General features: G+C 36.0%; 1 protein-coding gene across 12 annotated transcripts in view; it reads left to right on the top strand.

Annotated features, from left to right (window-relative positions):
* The window catches only part of LOC105228281 (uncharacterized), a 253,501-nt gene extending 236,233 nt beyond the window's left edge, over positions 1–17,268 (top strand). For 8 of the 12 annotated variants that reach the window (XM_049446039.1, XM_049446040.1, XM_049446032.1 and 5 more), the window contains one exon: positions 994–7,168. In XM_049446039.1, coding sequence (XP_049301996.1) covers positions 994–1,041 — 48 coding nt within the window. In that variant the 3' untranslated portion in view covers positions 1,042–7,168. Of the gene's footprint in view, positions 1–993; positions 7,169–16,816 lie in introns of those variants that run through there. The other 4 variants (XR_007421177.1, XR_007421176.1, XM_049446038.1 and 1 more) reach the window with 4 other exon arrangements.
* The last annotated feature ends 3,394 nt before the right edge of the window (positions 17,269–20,662 follow it).

Genomic DNA, 20,662 nt, shown 5'->3' with positions numbered 1-20,662 from the left:
AGAAATATAAAGTGCGTCTATTTCAATGACCAATCTCAAGCGCACGTGATTGCCATAGACATTTCTGGAATCTTCGAATGTACAGTTATTTTTTCGCAAATCAACCAACTATGAGCAAATATTTTTTGGACAAGATGCGAACTTCGACAAGAAAAGCATTTTGGATAATAAGAACAAGCATGATTATAAATATAACAATTTATTAAAAAAAAACATTGGTGCGTCTAACCTAAGACCAGCAGTGTATATATCACACTTTGACCCTCATTTTCGATCAAAAGATAACTATAGGTACCGGGGTCTAAATTTCCGGTACCTAGGTACTTAAACAGTTTTTATTGGACTTAAACAATTTTTGGTCATAAGGCGGCACACACTAAAGACATTATTCGTGCAAAGTTGTATCCTGTTATATTAATTGCTTCTTGATTTGTGCACTGGAAACTGAACGAATTAAGTGAAATTTAAAATTGTGCTATACGGGCAGTAGCCGTGGTTACTGTCCGATTTCGTCCATTTTCACAGTGTGAGTTAAGAATTTAAAAAGAATGGCACGTACAAAATTTTATCCCGGAGATATGAGATTTTACCAAAAAGTGAGCGGTGCCACGCCCATCGTCCAATTTTCACACCAGCTCCCATAAGGCTTCCTCATGCCATTTCGGTGGTAAAATTTATTATCTCTAGCGTATTTAGTTTAGTTTTAGTTTATCGCGATTTTGCTAGTTTTTAACAGTACCGTTATAAGGGGAACCAGCGGGGTTATTCTCCGATTTTATCCATAAGATTTGTACTAAGCAAATTTGGTTGTAGTAACTTTGGTAGTATAGTGGTTTAGGAGATATGTACATTTAACTTGTTAGAGGGCGGGGTCACACCCACTTTTTCCAAAAATTTTGCCAAAGGTGTCCCTTCTTAATAGGATCCTCTGTACTAAATTACAACTTCATACCTTAATTTAATATAATATTTATTTACACATTTTATTTCTAGATCATCATCGAGGGGAATGTCAATAGAAAAACAAAACGAAATCGCTAACGTTTAAAGAATCGGAACCCGCAGAGGTAAACCGATTTATAAAAGACAATTTGTATAATAAAACACATAATTATTAGACGTTTAGATGAAAAGAGCTGGAGAAAGAAAAAGAGACCGTCAATTTACTCAACTGCAAAATAGCGCATTCCACTAAATCAAAAAAAAAAAATCGAAAATTTTGTACATGCATGTATGTATGTATATAATGTAGACGTGATTTGAAATTACAAATGTGAACTGAATCAAATTAAATTTTCCAATTTTGACTTGAGTATCTAAAATTTCTTTTACAACAATATATTGAGTTAATTTTTATTTGTGAACTACTACTTTGGTGTCATATTAAAAAATTTTCACAAAGTTCTGCAGACATTGTTAGTTTAAATAAATGGTGCTAAGTCAGTGCGTTCAAGTTTTAAAGATATTTACCTACTATATTAAAAATATAAATAATATACAATATTATATAAATTTAATATATTGATAGAAATTACATAATTAATTAATTCAACTCAACTATCCGGAAGATTCTGATTTTAATTATTATGTTAAAATATGGTCATAATATTTACAAACACAATAGAAATCAAGAGGAATTATTTGAAATTTGTTTAAATAAAGCAAAGTTTGTTAATAGCTACCAGCATATATAACTTATAAAAAGGTGTATATAAATACATATATGTAATTATATTTATTGTTTGACATTATAAATATTATTCAACATATTAAAAAAAGTTCAATGAATGTATATTGAATAATTTGAAAATGAAAAACCACAAGCCACTCTCTCTAAATGAGGGATTTAAGCTTAATTTATAAAGCAATTATTGAAAAAACTTATTGCTCTAATTACAACTTAATATAACTAATTAAAATAATAATAACACCAAAAAACTCTATATAATATAGTTGTACTTATAAATGCCCGAGGCATACTTATAGAAAAAATATTTTTAAATACAATTTTTTTTTCAAATTTTTAACCGAAAGTTACACATTCAGTAAAATTCAATGATTTATCACAATTACTTGTGCACATAATATAAAATGTACTAGCTAGTTAACGTAAACACGTGTTTCGCAACTTTCATATAATTAATAATAATTTAACTCATGTTAGTCGTCTTCTATTCCCCAAGCTTTAGATAGACTGGCAATACAGTGGTACTCCAATATAACAAATGATATAATGTTGGGACCGTTCGTTAAACTGAAATATTCGTTATATCGGAAACGAAAACAAATTAATATTGGTACATATATGTTTAAAAATAAATATTTATTCATGGATTCATAAGCATTGGTTGAATTTTATAACAAAAATATGAGCATTATTCAACTGAAAAGAAATTTGTTATGCTCATTTGCTTTTGTGGGCGAGAAATTTTGAGATCCTGTGCCTTTTGATGTAGGCTTTTCAATACAAATATTTTTTCCTGTTCCACGTTGTTTTCTTCAGACCATTTGATACACTTCTCAAAGCAGTCGATGGCATCAGGATGCTTTATTGGCGGCACAGCTACAACTGCAGCGGTATCACCTTCCTCCTCTTCCGAAATTTCTATAGCTAGTTCATTTTCAGCACTCGGGTTCTCTTCTACAAGTACATTGTCTACACTGTTCCATGCTTCCAAATCATCTGTGTTGAAGTTTGATATTCGCCTTTCTTTAACGATTGTCGTCTCAATGTGCCAGCATGTGTACCTTTAACACTTCTTATCACTTTCCGGCAATTTTTTAAAATTGTGCAAACACTCGATTTTGGAATATCATATTTCAAAGAGATTTCTTTCAGGGTTTTCCCCTTTTTATTTTCGTCAATTATTTTTAATTTGTCACCCAAGCAAAGCCGTTTCCGAATTGAAAGCATTTTTAAATAATTTATGCGATATCCTCACTTTACCACTTTGAACTCACAACTGATATTTCGCGTAATGAAGCGTGCATAAAAAAATAAATAGAAGTCTTAAAAAAAAATAGCTCAATAATAACAAGAACTAACGGGTATTTAACTGCCTGCATTGTTTTTTGTTGTAATACAACCAAAACCAAATACAAACGCCATACATTAGTAATATCGAGTTCATCCCATTTCCAGCTTTCGTTATATAGAGTCATCAATGTATTGAAAAACAGCGTTCGTTATATTAAACATTCGTTATATCGGCGTTTGTTATACTGGAGCACCACTGTATTTCCATTACTACTACCGTTTTTCTGAAATACCCCTTCAATTCATACAAACAATTTAAAATTTTTTCATAAGTATATAAACGTACATAATAAGTACATTTTCCCATTTACTATTTCATGTACATGTCATAAAAACGATTGCAAGATTTTCTTAAAAAAGTCTTGAATCGATCCCAATTTGTTAATTAATTGTGATTTTGATAATTGATATTTGTGGTTTTCTACCGTTTTTTTTTAATTTGTGAAAACGTTTGATATTTCATAAAAATTCATCTATACACAAGTATATAGGCAATATTCCAAACGAGGTTTACTGTTGTCATTAAAGCCTTTAGTATTTCATGGTGTCTGCAAATAAAGGGTGATTTTTTAAGAGCTTGATAACTTTTTTTTAAAAAAAAACGCATAAAATTTGCAAAATCTCATCGGTTCTTTATTTGAAACGTTAGATTGGTTCATGACATTTACTTTTTGAAGATAATTTCATTTAAATGTTGACCGCGGCTGCGTCTTAGGTGGTCCATTCGGAAAGTCCAATTTTGGGCAACTTTTTCGAGCATTTCGGCCGGAATAGCCCGAATTTCTTCGGAAATGTTGTCTTCCAAAGCTGGAATAGTTGCTGGCTTATTTCTGTAGACTTTAGACTTGACGTAGCCCCACAAAAAATAGTCTAAAGGCGTTAAATCGCATGATCTTGGTGGCCAACTTACGGGTCCATTTCTTGAGATGAATTGTTGTCCGAAGTTTTCCCTCAAAATGGCCATAGAATCGCGAGCTGTGTGGCATGTAGCGCCATCTTGTTGAAACCACATGTCAACCAAGTTCAGTTCTTCCATTTTTGGCAACAAAAAGTTTGTTAGCATCGAACGATAGCGATCGCCATTCACCGTAACGTTGCGTCCAACAGCATCTTTGAAAAAATACGGTCCAATGATTCCACCAGCGTACAAACCACACCAAACAGTGCATTTTTCGGGATGCATGGGCAGTTCTTGAACGGCTTCTGGTTGCTCTTCACCCCAAATGCGGCAATTTTGCTTATTTACGTAGCCATTCAACCAGAAATGAGCCTCATCGCTGAACAAAATTTGTCGATAAAAAATTTTCGAACCGAACACTGATTTTGGTAATAAAATTCAATGATTTGCAAGCGTTGCTCGTTAGTAAGTCTATTCATGATGAAATGTCAAAGCATACTGAGCATTTTTCTCTTTGACACCATGTCTGAAATCCCACGTGATCTGTCAAATACTAATGCATGAAAATCCTAACCTCAAAAAAATCACCCGTTATAAATTTTAATTAAGTTTGTTAATGAATCTTTAAATATTATTGACCGTTTAAATAACCTACCTATAACATACCATAAAAGCATTAACAATCTGTTGTTAACATACAATGAAGGCTCTGTTATTTCAAGACATTTCAAATTAGGTATTTTAAATAATTAATTAATTTTTATAAACTGTATTTAAGAATATTATCTATATACAATGTTTATAATATTAATCTTAAAGATTTTTTTACTAAAACTAAGATTTTGTAACCACAAAGGTTGAATTTAACAAAAATGGTGCTCAATTATATTTATGAATAAGTTATACCTCTATGCATTTTATATGTAAAATATAATATGTTATGTAAACCCATATTTTTTATATGCTCAATTAAAACATTGGAAGCTATTCGTATGAAAGAGAGCATATGAATCATTGTGATAATGTATATTACATGAAATTTTTTATTTACAGAAATGTTTTGTACACAATAAAAATGCCATGTTAAATAATCAACATTTCAAGAAACGAAGCAAACCCATTTGGACGTTCGTCGCTTTTGCATTTTAAATCTTATAAAATATTTTATAACTCAAATTTGATTAAAGTTTCAGTGAACTTTTTTTTTTTTTTTGTATTGTGTTATAAAAAACTAAAATAAACGCATTAAGTACAGTTTCTCTGGTAAAAATTTTTGATATTTTGTGTTTACTTACATTTTATAGACATATCGTCATAATTTCAATTTAATGTGCTAGTATTTACTTCGGTATGCTTCTCCATTCGTTTTATATTCTACGTCATAGTCTGTCTCTTGTTCACAGTAGCCGACAAAACCTTAATCAGGTTAAGTGATTTTGTGCTGACCAGTGGATGAGTTGAAATTGATTACAGCGAGTAAAAATTTGGCAGTGTGCTTCAGATGGTTACTCCCCTATAAAACTATCTCTTCCTATGGATAAGCGCTTTCGTCCATAAAATCCACTAATTTTGACTGCAAATTATTCGAATAGTCTCCTTTTTCAGAATTCCTGAGGTTCTTCAAGTGAAGCATCCCCATAGAATGAGATCGCTTCTATCATATTTTACATTCCGTCACTGTTTCCATGGCATTCAGGTCTAAGTAACCGGAACGGACCTGGTATTTCAGCTAAGCACTGCCGACTCGACACCATTCCTCTAAATTACTTCAGGAATGTTTTCTGCCGCTATAACAACAAAAACGACAATCTGCCGCTCATAATGTCGTTGTAGATTTTCACGTGGACATTACTGTTTGCCTTCCGATTGGAAATTATTGATTTTCGTTACATCTGATGATAAGTTTTTTTTTTCAATCTTCCACGGACTAGTTTTTATGTTTATATTTTTAGTAGATATATGCGTTATTTTCTGTTTAACAGGGTTCACAAAATAAATTCTTTGAAGGCCTCTCCATACAGTCTATTCACTGACATTCTTATTTATGGCATTTTCAGCTTCATTCGGTGTCTCTTTTGTCTGACATCAGAGTTTGTTAACAATCGTGGGCGTCCTATTACGTCCAAGGAAGCAACTACGTTTTCTTATGGCCACAACAGAGCTCAAAGACAATTTTAACATACTAGCAATTGCACGGGTCGGAAGGCCACTTTTTGCCAAAGTATGTTTATGGAAACGAAAATCAATTAAAAATTCCAGCAATCCAAATCGGCACGATTTACTGTTAATTTACATTTGTGTTATACTGTGTCAAATCAAATACAAACAATATTTATTTCAAATTGAATGCAACGAGCAAAATTGTACTGAAAGAGGTTTGTTTCTTTCATTTTTGTTATAGACTTTTTGCACATTTGGTATCGTTTGAGCTAAAAGTTAGAAAAATACATATTAGAGCAGTTACATATGTATATACAAAGGAGGCGAGCATATAAATATATTATATATAAGTAAAACATTCCTATATTTGCATATGTATTCATAAGTCGATTTTTGTAACATAAATACTAAAATAAAATATCAATACAAGTATACGATTTTGTAACCTACTATACCGAAAATCAAAAGTTTAATATTCATATAACATAGTACTATACAATATATAACACTGTCGAATTCACAAAATAATTTGTATGATAAAATGTGTGAGAGTTGAGCAATCATATACATATGTATATACACTTGATCTCCTTTTTGTACGGATTTTTTTTCACAGGACGCTCTGCAGGATTTCATTGCCAATTAAATTAAGCAGTAGAATGCTACTGTAAGCTGTATGAAGAACTAAAGTCAAGGATTAATTACGATTTTTTTTAATCAAAAACGTAAAAATTGCATGAACTTTGAAATTTACTTTTGCTAATTTCTTTTAACAATAATAATATACAATATAACACCATGGAAATCTACAGTGTTTTAATTGTGTAAATTCTCGCTGTACGAAGAGACAGATTTGCATATAAGTAAAATGAGATTTCTTTTATACGTTTTCTTTTTTTCACGAATTTTTTTGGATTGGTTCTAATAGTGAGTTTTACATGAAAATCTGACTTTTTGAAGGGGTAATTATTGCCCCAGTTAACTATACAAAAATGAGATCAAGTATATACATACGTATCTATATGAATAAAAAATAATAATTTACAATTAAATGAATAACGTAAAACAATTAAGCTATACCGTTTTTTATTATGCAACGTATTATACAATTGAATACATTAACACCTTAATATATGTATTGTGCACGGCGTAGACTAGAGTAAAATGTACATAATTCTGAGCTTACATTTTTTACAAGTTCTTTTAGTAAATATTTAGCAGTATTGCTAATTAATAGACGAAGCTGGCGCAGGCAAAATAATGAAATTAAGTTTCATACCCTAAAGTACTTAAAAAGTTTTTTTAGATCAATTTGGTAGCACAAGATGTTCAATGTGTTGTTTTGTATTGAAATTTCAAAATTCTTTAGGCAATTGCCTGATTACGAAATTTCAGTATAAAAAAGACGACTGGTGCGTCAGTTGCCTTGATTGGTAGCTGTTAGTTATGCATATGTTAATTTTGGTGTAGGGAAGTCAAGCGGTAGTAGCTTTACACAATACGATTATTTTGGTGATCTTCTGCCTTCTTCGTCAACCCTATGTACAATATTTATTTTTCACAAAAGCCACCCTAAAAAACACTAGGTAGTTCCTTCTTGGATTCATTATAGAATATCTTGGCGAGAAAGACAACGAGGAGGCAATAAAATTATTACTCCCAACGTCAGTCGTTTCTTCTTTTGGCAAGGTGGTGCCAATTGGAGAATCCAAAGCCAGGTCCTTCTCTACCTGCTTCCTCTAACGAAGTGGAGGTATTTCTTCAATTGAGTCAAAACGGTGTCCGAAGGAGTGGTCAAGTGAATTTGCTGAATAGCCAGAAGTTACACGAACGTAAATCAGGCGAATCCGGTGGTTGCGGCAAGATATTAGTTTAAAATGTGCGAAATGATCACGAATAACCAATGCAGTATGAGATGATGCATTATCGCACTTCTTTGTTCAATAAATTCAGGCATAGTAAAAATCGAAGAATTTACTTTTAGAGCCTCACAAAACGGCACGCATCTCAAATACTAATGAATATTTTGACGTGAAGCATAGATGTCATTAACAGTACTACCAACTTACAGAAAAAACAAATGTCTCAATTCGAAAAACACGCGAAGTATAAATTAACCACCATTCAACTGATCACAGTTATCTCATACAGCTCATTGTTCCATCGAATGCGATATTCGCCTTGGTCCACGCGCAAAGGGCCATACATCTTCTTCAGAACCTTTCTCTCGAAAACTCGTAACGTCGACTCATCAAATGTTGTCGTTGTCCATGCCTTCATATAGCAGGTCAAAAGTAGCACCTGTTGGCAAGAGTTATTCTGCGTTGAATTTCGAGGCTGACATTATTGTTTTTGTTAATGCTGGTTCCAAGATAGACAAAATTATCTACAACTTCAAAGTTATGATTGTCAACAGTGACGTGAGAGCCCAGTCACCTGTGCGACGACTATTTGTTTAATAACAGGAGATATTTCCTGCGTTGGATTTCCAGGCTGACATTGTTGGTGGTGTTTATACTGATTCCAAGATAGACGAAATTATCTATGACTTCAAGCTCATGACTATCAACAGTGACGTAGGGGCGTAGTCGCGAGTGCAACGACTGTTTATTTGATGACAGGAGATATATCATATTGCCCTCGTTCACTACCAGACTCATTTGCTTTGCTTCCTTATCCAGTCTGGAGAAAGCAGAATAATGACGCAGGTGTTGAGGCCAACCAATATCAATATCACCGGCATACGCCAGCAGCTGTACTCTCTTATAAAGGGTGATTTTTTAAGAGCTTGATAACTTTTTTTTAAAAAAAAACGCATAAAATTTGCAAAATCTCATCGGTTCTTTATTTGAAACGTTAGATTCGTTCATGACATTTACTTTTTGAAGATAATTTCATTTAAATGTTGACCGCGGCTGCGTCTTAGGTGGTCCATTCGGAAAGTCCAATTTTGGGCAACTTTTTCGAGCATTTCGGCCGGAATAGCCCGAATTTCTTCGGAAATGTTGTCTTCCAAAGCTGGAATAGTTGCTGGCTTATTTCTGTAGACTTTAGACTTGACGTAGCCCCACAAAAAATAGTCTAAAGGCGTTAAATCGCATGATCTTGGTGGCCAACTTACGGGTCCATTTCTTGAGATGAATTGTTGTCCGAAGTTTTCCCTCAAAATGGCCATAGAATCGCGAGCTGTGTGGCATGTAGCGCCATCTTGTTGAAACCACATGTCAACCAAGTTCAGTTCTTCCATTTTTGGCAACAAAAAGTTTGTTAGCATCGAACGATAGCGATCGCCATTCACCGTAACGTTGCGTCCAACAGCATCTTTGAAAAAATACGGTCCAATGATTCCACCAGCGTACAAACCACAGCATGGGCAGTTCTTGAACGGCTTCTGGTTGCTCTTCACCCCAAATGCGGCAATTTTGCTTATTTACGTAGCCATTCAACCAGAAATGAGCCTCATCGCTGAACAAAATTTGTCCGAAAAAAAAAAAAAACCGAACACTGATTTTGGTAATAAAATTCAATGATTTGCAAGCGTTGCTCGTTAGTAAGTCTATTCATGATGAAATGTCAAAGCATACTGAGCATCTTTCTCTTTGACACCATGTCTGAAATCCCACGTGATCTGTCAAATACTAATGCATGAAAATCCTAACCTCAAAAAAATCACCCTTTAAAAGATTGTAACTACCTTCTCGATTAAGTTCTACATCTCGAACTATTTTCTCCAAAAGCAGGTTGAAGAAGTTGCACGATAGGGAGTCGCCACTGTTACCTTAATGGCTGCAACCTCGACTTGGAAACACCGCAATAGTCAGGAACAACGAAACTGGAGTTGATAGAGAGCTTTTGACAGTAAACTCCTTCACCAACCTTTCCCCCAAGCTGTGACTCATCCGTAAAAAGACTCAAGCAGCTCACGACTTCGGTGGTTTGACCAAGTATCCTCTGGGTAGCCTAAGAACATCCGTTTGAAGGCGAGCTAAAGTGAGAAGGCGAAACATCTCCTCAACAGGGTTGTGCGCCGGGTTTGGGACCCACCACGTAAAAAATCTTACCAATGAAAAGGAACAACAAGCCTCGGATGAGTGACCCCCCTTTTGATGACGACCATGGAAAACGAATTAAGGACTATGATTTGAGGGCATGTACCTGGAATGTCCGGTCCCTTAATTGGGAAGGTGCTCTGCCCAGCTGGTTGATGGTTGATGGACGGGATAAGGACAGAGACGAGTAGGTCCTTGTGACATTTACTACAGTGGCCATATAAAGGAGCGCAAGTTTGGTGTTGGATTCGTGGTGGCAGAGAGACTCCGTCGCCGAGTACTTTCATTCACTCCAGAGAATGAACGTCTAGCCACAATCCGCATCAAAGCGAGTCTTCAACATATCGCTGATTTGCGCCCACGCCCCGACGAAAAAGAAGGATGAAGTGACCAACGATGCCTTTTATGAGTGATTGGAGCGCACTTATGAGAGTTGCCCCCGCCACGATGTCAAAATCGTGCTTGACAACTTCAACGCCAGGGTGGGCAAAGAAGGTATCTTTGGCACTACGGATGATAAGTTCAGCCTCCACGAGGAAACATCCCCAAATGGGTTGAGGCTTGATCGACTTCGCCGGGGCCCGAAATATGGTTATCTGTAGTACTAGATTCCAGCATAAGAAGATACATCAAGCTACCTGGCTGTCTCCGGATCGAAAAACCACCAACCAGATCGATCATGTTGTGATAGACGGAAGACACGTCTCCAGTGTTTTAGATGTGCGTGCGTTCCGAGGTCCTAACATCGACTCGGACCACTATATTGTTGCAGCCAAAATTCGCACCCGCCTTTGTGCAGCAAAAAACGCACGCCAACAAACACAGGGAAGGTTCGACGTCGAGAAGCTGCAATCACAACAGATAGCTGAAAGATTTTCTACTCGGCTTGCACTCCTGCTCTCTGAGAGCACTCGTCAACAACTCGGTATAAGGGAACTGTGGGACGGCATTTCAAACTCCTTACGTACAGCTGCAACCGAAACCATTGGTTTTCGGAAAGTGCAAAAGAACAGCTGGTACGACGAGGAGTGCCATGCCGCAGCGGGGAGAAAACAGGCTGACTATCTCGCACGTTACGATCGACCACAACGCATGCGGGATGGGATAGATACTGAGAGTTGAAGAGGGAAGCGAGACGCATTTGTAGACAGAAAAAGAAAGAGGCCGAAATGCTAGAAAATTCTACGAAAAGATGCGGCGGCTTACAGAAGGTTTCAAGACCGGAGCATACTCTTGTAGACCCCCCCAAGGTGATCTAGCCACCGATGCCCAGAGCATACTTAAATTATGGAGGGAACACTTCTCAAGCCTGCTGAATGGCAGTGAACACACAACACCAGGAGAAGACGAACCCGATACCCCAATCGATGACGATGGAGCAGGCGTTCCATTGCCCGACCATGAAGTTCGAATAGCAATTGCCCGCCTGAAAAACAACAAAGCGGCAGGGGCCGATGGATTGCCGGCCGAGCTATTCAAACACGGCGGTGAAGAGCTGATAAGGTGCATGCATCAGCTTCTTTGCAAAATATGGTCGGACGAAAGTATGCCCAACGATTGGAATTTAAGTGTACTATGCCCAATCCATAAAAAAGGAGACCCCACAATCTGCGCCAACTACCGTGAGATAAGCCTCCTCAACATCGCTTACAAGGTTCTATCGAGCGTATTGTGTGAAAGATTAAAGCCCAAAGGCAAATCAACAACTGACCAGATATTTACCATGCGCCAAATTGGAAAAGAAAGGAGAATCGACACACACGTGAAAGAAGAATCGACACACACCACCTCTTCGTCGATTCCAAAGCTGCTTTCGACAGCACGAAAAGGAGCTGGCTTTATGCCGCGATGTCTGAATTTGGTATCCCCGCAAAACTAATACGGCTGTGTAAACTGACCTTGAAGTTGTAGATAATTTCATCTATTTAGGAACCAGCATTAACGCCACCAACAATGTCAGCCTGGAAATCCAACGCAGGATTACTCTTGCCAACAGGTGCTACTTCGGACTGAGTAGGCAATTGAAAAGTAAAGTCCTCTCTCGACGAACAAAAGCCAAACTCTATAAGTCGCTCATAATTCCCGTCCTGCTATATAATGCAGAGGCTTGGACGATGACAACAACCGATGTGTCGACGTTGCGAGTTTTCGAGAGAAAAGTTCTGCAAAAGATTTATGGTCCTTTGCGCGTTGGCCACGGCGAATATCGCATTCGATGGAACGATGAGCTGTACGAGATATACGACGACATTGACATAGTTCAGCGAATAAAAGACAGCGGCTACGCTGGCTAGGTCATGTTGTCCGGATGGATGATAACACTCCAGCTCCAAGTCCGTTGGAAGGACCAAGTGGAGAAGGACCTGGCTTCGCTTGGAATATACAATTGGCGCCACATAGCGAAGAGAAGAAACGACTGGCGCGCTGTTGTTGGCGTAAGCGGTGTCTACGCCAGTGAAGAAGAAGGAGAACAAGTGTCTGTTATCATATTCCCAGCAAAACTTGCGTGACCGAAACTCCAATTCTGTTACACAATTTTTACTTGTCACTAACGCTCCCTCGCAAACTTTTGAAATGAGTGAGAAGTCAATCTATTATGTCTTTTGTTTGTTTTATATTATAAGCTCTTACATTCAACAGATGTTAAACAAAAGAAGACAAAATTTTTTTTTTAGCTGTCACCGCGTATTGAAAACTATGAATGTGAAAGCGTACAGCATGAAGCCGTTAATTTGACGTTTGCTTGTTCGTTGTGACAAATTGAATTCGATGAAAATAAATTTTGGTTACACACGCGTGGTGAAAGGAATTGTGCATATTTGTGCTTGTGCATATTTAGGCAAAATTATTTAAAATATCTCTTCGAATAGTGTTTCGTTCAATATTTGTGACAACAAGAATATTTGGAAAAAGGGTGAGGAGAGGAAATAATAATCAATAGGAAGAAAAATGCATTTTGTGCATATATGAGCCGGGGAAAAGGGCTTTTAATCTAAGTGCATCTAAATTTGTGAAAAAGATGTAAATATTGATTGTGATCCTGAGGGATGGAGTTCAGTGGGGCCTCTTAATTTTTCTTCAAATTGCAGCGATAGCTATGTTAGTGATAGAAATAATAGAGATAGTGAAATTTTATGTAAAAGTGATACAAAATAATACATTTAGTTTAGAATTAAAAGCTTGGGCTTTAAGAAACAAGGTATCCCACAATACAATAACCGATCTTCTGCAAATGTTGCGAAAAATAGGTTGTGCAGATTTACCTCTAATGGCGAAAAGTCTCCTAGGTACCATCCGAAAAAAGTAAAGGAATTCAAAATCATTTTGAGAATAATTCTTTTCCTCAACTTGAAAATGAAAGCAATACTGTGACGCCGCGGGAAGCAGATGACCTCAAATTATTCAAGAACTCGAATAGAGTATTGTGGCCTATTCTAGCATCCATAGTTGTTTTTCCAAACGAATTATAATTGCATCCTTTTCTGGAACAGAAAAACTTTGGCGCATCAATGATTTTTTAAAAGAATTTTTTGAAGAAGTAAATTATTTAAAAAAAAAATGGTTTTCAGGTTGGTACTTATCCTGTAAAGAAGAAACTTGACATTCGTTTGTTTTGCTGCGATGCTCCCGCTCGAGCTTTTGTTACAGGTGTGCAGTCGCACACTAGAAAAAGTAGTTGTTCGAAATGTGAAAGGAGAGTTTGTTTTTCAAAACAAATAAAACATTAAGAACTGACCAATCTTTTAAAAATAGAAGTGACAGATCACATCACATTAATCCTTTTAAATTTAGAGAAATCATTTTAGAGTCAGGAAATTTGAAAATGATGCACCTTGTAGATCTTGGTGTATATAAAAAGTTGCTTCTATTGTTGATTAAAATAGGCAATATAAACGTAAGCAAAGTTAACGAAAAAATAACATTTTTTCCAATTTAGTTCCTTTAGAGTTCGGTCGAATATGTAGAAGTTTAGATAAAATCAGCAATTGGAAAGCGGCAGAGTTTAGGCAGTTCTTATTGTATATATGTAGGTATATTTGTCCTAAAGGATTGCATTGGTAATGACCATTACTACAATTACCTCTTATTACAAAACGGAGACCATTTAGTTAGTTGCAATATATACTCCATATACTCCATTTAAGTGATTGTACCAAGCAATATGGTCCTCTAGATAACTTTTCCGCTTAAAAGTTTGAAAATCACATGCAGTATATAAAAAAAACTTATAAATAAGCCTAATAAAATCCTGCAGCAATTACATTTTAGGCTTGAAGAAAGAAATATTGCAAATTTTACTTGCAATGAAATATCCAAAATTAGTTCGTTTAATATGGATTTAAAAAAAGAAAAAGACTTATTGTTTTAGTCAAAAATTTGGTCGCATAAAAGTAACAGGCATGACAGAGGAACCTGGTATCGCTATAGTAATGGCACATTGTTTCTTGGGTGTTGAAAACTACTTTCAGGAACCATTGGAATCGTCATCTGATTTAGTTATTTTGTTGGCAAAAAAATTCGAACATTTGTTTGTTTGTTTGAACATTTGTTTAAAATAGAAAAAGACGATAAAGAGTTTATAAATATTTTTCTATTCCACATGAGGGCAAGTTTCTTTTAATTCCCATTTTACATCACCTATTTCATGAATTGTCAAATTACTATTTTTCACTATAATTATTGTATTTTCCCGACCGTATTTTATTATATTATAAATTGACGATGAAGCAGACGTTCCATTACCCGGCCATGAAGAAGTTCGAATAGCAACTGCCCGCCTGAAAAACGACAAAGCGACAGGGGCCGATGGATTGCCGGCCGAGCTATTCAAACACGGCGGCGAAGAACTGATAAGGAGCATGCTTCAGCTTCTTTGTAAAATATGGTCGGACGAAAGCATGCCCAACCATTGGAATTTAAGTGTGCTATGCCCAATCCATAAAAAAGGAGACCACACAATCTGCGCCAACTACCGTGGGATTAGCCTCCTCAACATCGCATATAAGGTTCTATCCAGCGTATTGTGTGAAAGATTAAAGCCCACCGTCAACAAACTGATTGGACCTTATCAGTGTGGCTTTAGATCTGGCAAATCAACAACCGACCAGATGATCACCATGTGCCAAATCTTGGAAAAGACCCGTGAAAGGAGAATCGACACACACCACCTCTTCGTCGATTTCAAAGCTGCTTTCGACAACACGAAAAGGAGTTGCCTTTATGCTGCGATGTCTGAAATTGGTATCCCCGCAAAACTAATACGGCTGTGTAAGCTGACGTTGAGCAATAGCAAAAGCTCCGTCAGAATCGGGAAGGACCTCTCCGTTCGATACCAAACGAGGCTTCAGACAAGGCAATTCCCCATCGTGAGACTTTTTCAACCTGCTTCTGGAGAAAATAGTTCGAGCTGCAGAACTAAATAGAGAAGGTACCATCTTCTATAAGAGTGTACAACTGCTGGCGTATGCCGATGATATTGATATCATCGGCCTCAACACCCGCGCCGTTAGTTCTGCTTTCTCCAGACTGAACAAGGAAGCAAAGAAAATGGGTCTGGCAATGAACGAGGGCAAGACGAAATATCTCCTGTCATCAAACAAACAGTCTTGGCTCTTACGTCACTGTTGACATAACTTTGAAGTTGTAGATAATTCCGTCTATTTAGGAACCAGTATTAACACCACCAACACAGTCAGCCTGGAAATCCAACGCAGGATTACTCTTGCCAACAGGTGCTACTTCGGACTGAGTAGGCAATTGAAAAGTAAAGTCCTCTCTCGACGAACAAAAGCCAAACTCTATAAGACGCTCATAATTCCCGTCCTGCTATATGGTGCAGAGGCTTGGATGATGTCAACAACGGATGAAGGAAAAACGAGAGAAAAGTTCTGCGAAAGATTTATGGTCCTTTGCGCGTTGGCCACGGCGAATATCGCATTCGATGGAACGATGAGCTGTACGAGATATACGACGACATTGACATAGTTCAGCGAGTTCAAAGACAGCGGCTACGCTGGCTGGGTCATGTTGTCCGAATGGACAAAAACACTCCAGCTCTGAAAGTATTCGACGCAGTACCCGCCGGGGGAAGCAGAAGAAGAGTAAGACCTCAACTTTGGAAGGACCAAGCGGAGAAGGACTTGGGTTCGCTTGGAATATACAATTGGCGCTAAGTACCGAAAAGAAGAAACGACTGGCGCGCGGTTGTTAACTCGGCTATAATCGTCTAAGCGGTGTCTACGCCAGTAAAGAGGAAGAAGATTTTATTATATTACGTTAAGTTATTTAAAATGAATTTTGATGCTGCCAAATTTTTATTTCTAAATCAGATGGATTCACCAACGCTATTTGATGAAATTTATTTGGAGAAATGACCCACAACGTCTACGACTCCCGTAAAAGGTATATGCAAAAATGTCTTTTTAGTTTTCAATTTATTTTTACCCCTTTGTTTTTGTAAAACAATTGACATTAAAAGGGAAGAAGTTCAATATTTCTTTTTGCTACAACTTAGAGGCAAGCTTCTCAAAATAACAAGTGAACAATTTGCTTGTGGATGGAAACGGTAATCCAATATATTTCTGAAATGCATTTCTTAAAATTTTTGAAAGAAAATATAAGTTTATGTCCATAAAAGTTTTTATTCCCTAACTGCACTTGTTCTCTTTTCAGATAATTCATAAAAGCGATGAGAGAGCCCAACAAAAGACCGTCTGTGAATGTAAGGTGCTAATTCGTATGTAATGGTAAATTTAATAAATACATATTTACCTAATAAAATGTATTTTAAATTGATTAGATTCTTTCATCACTTGTTGACTTGCAAATTTCTAACAACAAATTCGGAAGTCTATCGAAATGAGCCACCATAGATTTAAGGAAAAGAAAAATATAGGAAGGGAAAAGCTGAGACATCATAATATTATAATAATTTTTTGGATATATGTACATATGTATGCATATGTATATATTATTTTTTATATATATAATAAACTTTGTATATTATATATGAAATAAATTTTAAATTATTAAAAAAATGTGTTAAGAAAAATTAATTTAATGTAAATTTAAGTAAAATGATTTCATTATTATTAAAATTAATAAAAAGCATTTTAATAAAAAAAGATCTTTTTATTTTTGAGAATTGAACTTTAAGTTGAAGGAATGGTAAGTCAGTGGTTTAGTCACTAGGCTATTTTGGAATGCACCGTCACGCTTTCTTGAAAGCAATTTTGTTGATGTGTCCCAAATTTAATGAAAATGTGCGAAAGAAGGATATAGTTTTATTACAAAGCGGGAAGGTGATAAAAGATCACATGTATACAAAAGGTTTGGGAGCTTTTTTGTTTCGCCCTTAAAAACGTGATAGGAAAGAGTGACAATTAAATTAGTTGTCACTAGGTAACATGACCGCCACTGTTCTAACTGAGTTGCTTATGTTGCGTGGTTTGGGTTGTTTTCAAGTGCTGTATAATTTATTAGAATTACATAGTTCTTATCTGATTTAATATTTGTAAAATATATAAAAGGGAATATATTGCTGCATTCCGTCTTTTTGTAGCAATGGACATTTTCAATTTTAATACCTTGTTCAAAGACGGAAACACGAGGATGACAAAATAATTAGTATAGTGGATCGTAAGGGTACACAAGTAAAGTAAGGCTAAACTCGTGTGTAACCGAACATTTTCTACTCTTGCAACTTGCAAACAAATTGGATAAGCTCCATCGGGTCCATGTAGCAAAAGAATTAAGTATCCATTTTTCGATGAAGTCGTGAATAAATTATACTACATTACTAAATCTTAATCGCATCAGCGAAAATTATTCTAAACTTATCCTCAAATTACATATATGTGTTATAAACTCAACTGAAGGGAATAAATTTAATATATTGCATTGATGTGAAAAATGTTACCAAAGGATCGGAATTCATGATATTGGAATTATGATCTTTAGACTAAGCCCAATTCATTTTAATTGAGCGCCAAACCATTAATTGATTTTATAACTTTTAAGAAAACGTATCACCTTAATTTCTTTAAAATGTAGTATCACACATTTTGACCAACCTATAGAACATATTGGGGAAAGAGAAATGGAGGGGCTGATTTCATTAATTTTTGACGTCGCTCCGGTATACTTTAGAACTTATTTTCAAGCAATTTTATAAATATGCTAGAGGACCTGGCGAACTCTGTTTCGCCTTGGATAAAAAATAAGCGGGTTTTGAATTATGTTAAATCCTTTTTTAGGAAATAAAAACTAAATTATTTATGTTGTTTAATGATTCTTTATTGTTCATGTATTATAGTGCAGATGTCGTTCTCTTCAGTTAACTAACTTGGTATACATGATATTTTCTGTTTAATTATCCATGTGGATATTTTCTTGGCGCTGTCCGGGAAATTATACAGTGAAAGTATGCGAAATTAACTAAAATTTTATGTGTATCTTAGAAGGATGGCAGAGGATAAAATGGGAACGTGAAAACGTAGGACGCTGTTAAGGTCAAAAAACGAACTGTGCAGGATCTTCTCATCGGTCCTTTTATTCCCTTTTCTGTGGTATCAGATGGTGTGGTGTGATTGTGGTTGGTGTACTTGTGTGTGGGTGTCTGGTGTGTGGTGCTCTCATGAGTAGTGTAGAATGTGGACTGTAAGCAGTGATTTGGTGAGTATAGTGAAGATTGCGTGTCAGTGTTGTGAGTCTAAGCCGATCTTGTCTGCTAGTGTTTGTTGATGAAGGGAGACAAGGATGTCAGTGTTATCCAGTGTTGTATGATAAGTTTCGATTTTATGACTTTCTGGGGCTAATATGTTGCGCATGGGCGATTGTGGCCAAGAATCGGGAAATTTTTTAACCATCGCGAGCCATTCCACCAGAGGGTGGTGGTGGCGAGATTCAGGGGTTTGCACCCTCTTGTACCTAGATCAGCAGATTTGTCAGCACTGGCTACGTGTCGCTAAGTGGCAGATCCTACTAGGTCAAGTATTTGAGACGTTCGATTAGAAATATATGTTTTCCACGCGAGTTAAAAATTATAATGTTCCAGTCTGTACTGTAGCAAGAATCAGATTGACTCTGCCATCAGATCAGCAATTCAATCAACCAATTGTGTGGGTGTACCGCACATTCCAAAAGACTCAAAATATGCCGAGTCTTCTGTTTTGGTCATGTACTGGCTGATCATGCGAAGTGGTGCACAACTGCATGCCGTCAGTTGACGTAACCTGAGATGTAACTCCCCCAGAGCCACTCTCCTAACTTCTTTTATTAACCCTCTATCCGGCAATGCTACCAAAAGGTATAGTTAAGCACAATTGCAATAGCGCAACAGCCCGAAAAGTTTTTACCGTTACCTTTGTAAATTTCTGTTGTAAAATGTCACAGCTGCATAAAACAAGCATTTGCATGCTCTTTGCTTATGAGTTCAGGCGCCAGTGATCAGTCAATGTCAAAAGTTGGTGTGAAGATCAGCAAAAAATTATTTTAATGCAAAGCGCATTTTCAGAAAATGTAAAAAAATAATAATTGTGCTACAATTGTTCTTAAAAAAATATCACGGTATAGATACAATATTTTGGTTTACTAGTTAAAGTTTTTTGTGAAAAAATTTGTACAGAAAAGCTTCTAGCAAGCTAAAAGTTCACTACTCCTAAAGGCACACTTGCCGGCGCCCGCTCAAAAAAATTATTTCGTTGTAAGTATGTAAATTCTATTCGTAATTATTTTAACATGTTTAAAAGTAAATAGTAATTTATAAAATTATGTTTTGTAGTTGAAAGCAAAACATGTAACTATTATAACATATTTTATACATTTTAATTTTTTTTTTAATAATTTGTATTGTGTTTCGTAGTCGTAAGCATGTCAAATAATCGGAAGCGTTACAGTTTGTCGCTTATGAGCGAAGAAGCTATCCAACAATTAATGAATTCTGTTGTTGATGATGATGATTCAGAAGATGATAAAAGCGTGAATGAAGAAGACTTTGACAGCGATGATAGCGCTCAAGAAGTTAACATGCAATTAGCAAATGAAGATTTTGAAGAAATCGATCATTATATTGAGCATTTATATAATGCAAGTGCAATAGATCTTTTGTCATTGGCAATTAATATAAGTGTAGATGAACCCAATGAGTCTACTCCACCTTCTTCCGAGCAATCAAGTACCAGCAGTAACGCAATGAATAAAACAACAAAACAGCCACCAAGGAGGAAAAGAGCTCGATCACCGATACCACAAATTGAAGAAGGTGAAGTTTCTATTCCATCTAACTCTGGTGGAGTTTTTGGTTCTGTGAAGCATTGTACACCACAATCTTCACAGTTCAAAAATATAGTTTGGAAAAAAAAAACTTGCAGCTACATCGGAAAGAAATTGTATTCAATGGTGAACAGAAATTACCACAAGCATTTAATGAATTGAATACTCCTTTTAAATGCTTTACATATTTTTTTACAAATAAATTGCTGGACGATATTGTCAGCCAAACAAATCTCTCCGCTCATC

This window comes from Bactrocera dorsalis, chromosome 1 (genome assembly GCF_023373825.1).
Source record: "Bactrocera dorsalis isolate Fly_Bdor chromosome 1, ASM2337382v1, whole genome shotgun sequence".
NCBI classification, from domain to species: domain Eukaryota; kingdom Metazoa; phylum Arthropoda; class Insecta; order Diptera; family Tephritidae; genus Bactrocera; species Bactrocera dorsalis.
The sequence above is the reverse complement of the archived record's forward strand: the minus strand, read 5'-3'. Positions and strand labels throughout refer to the sequence as shown.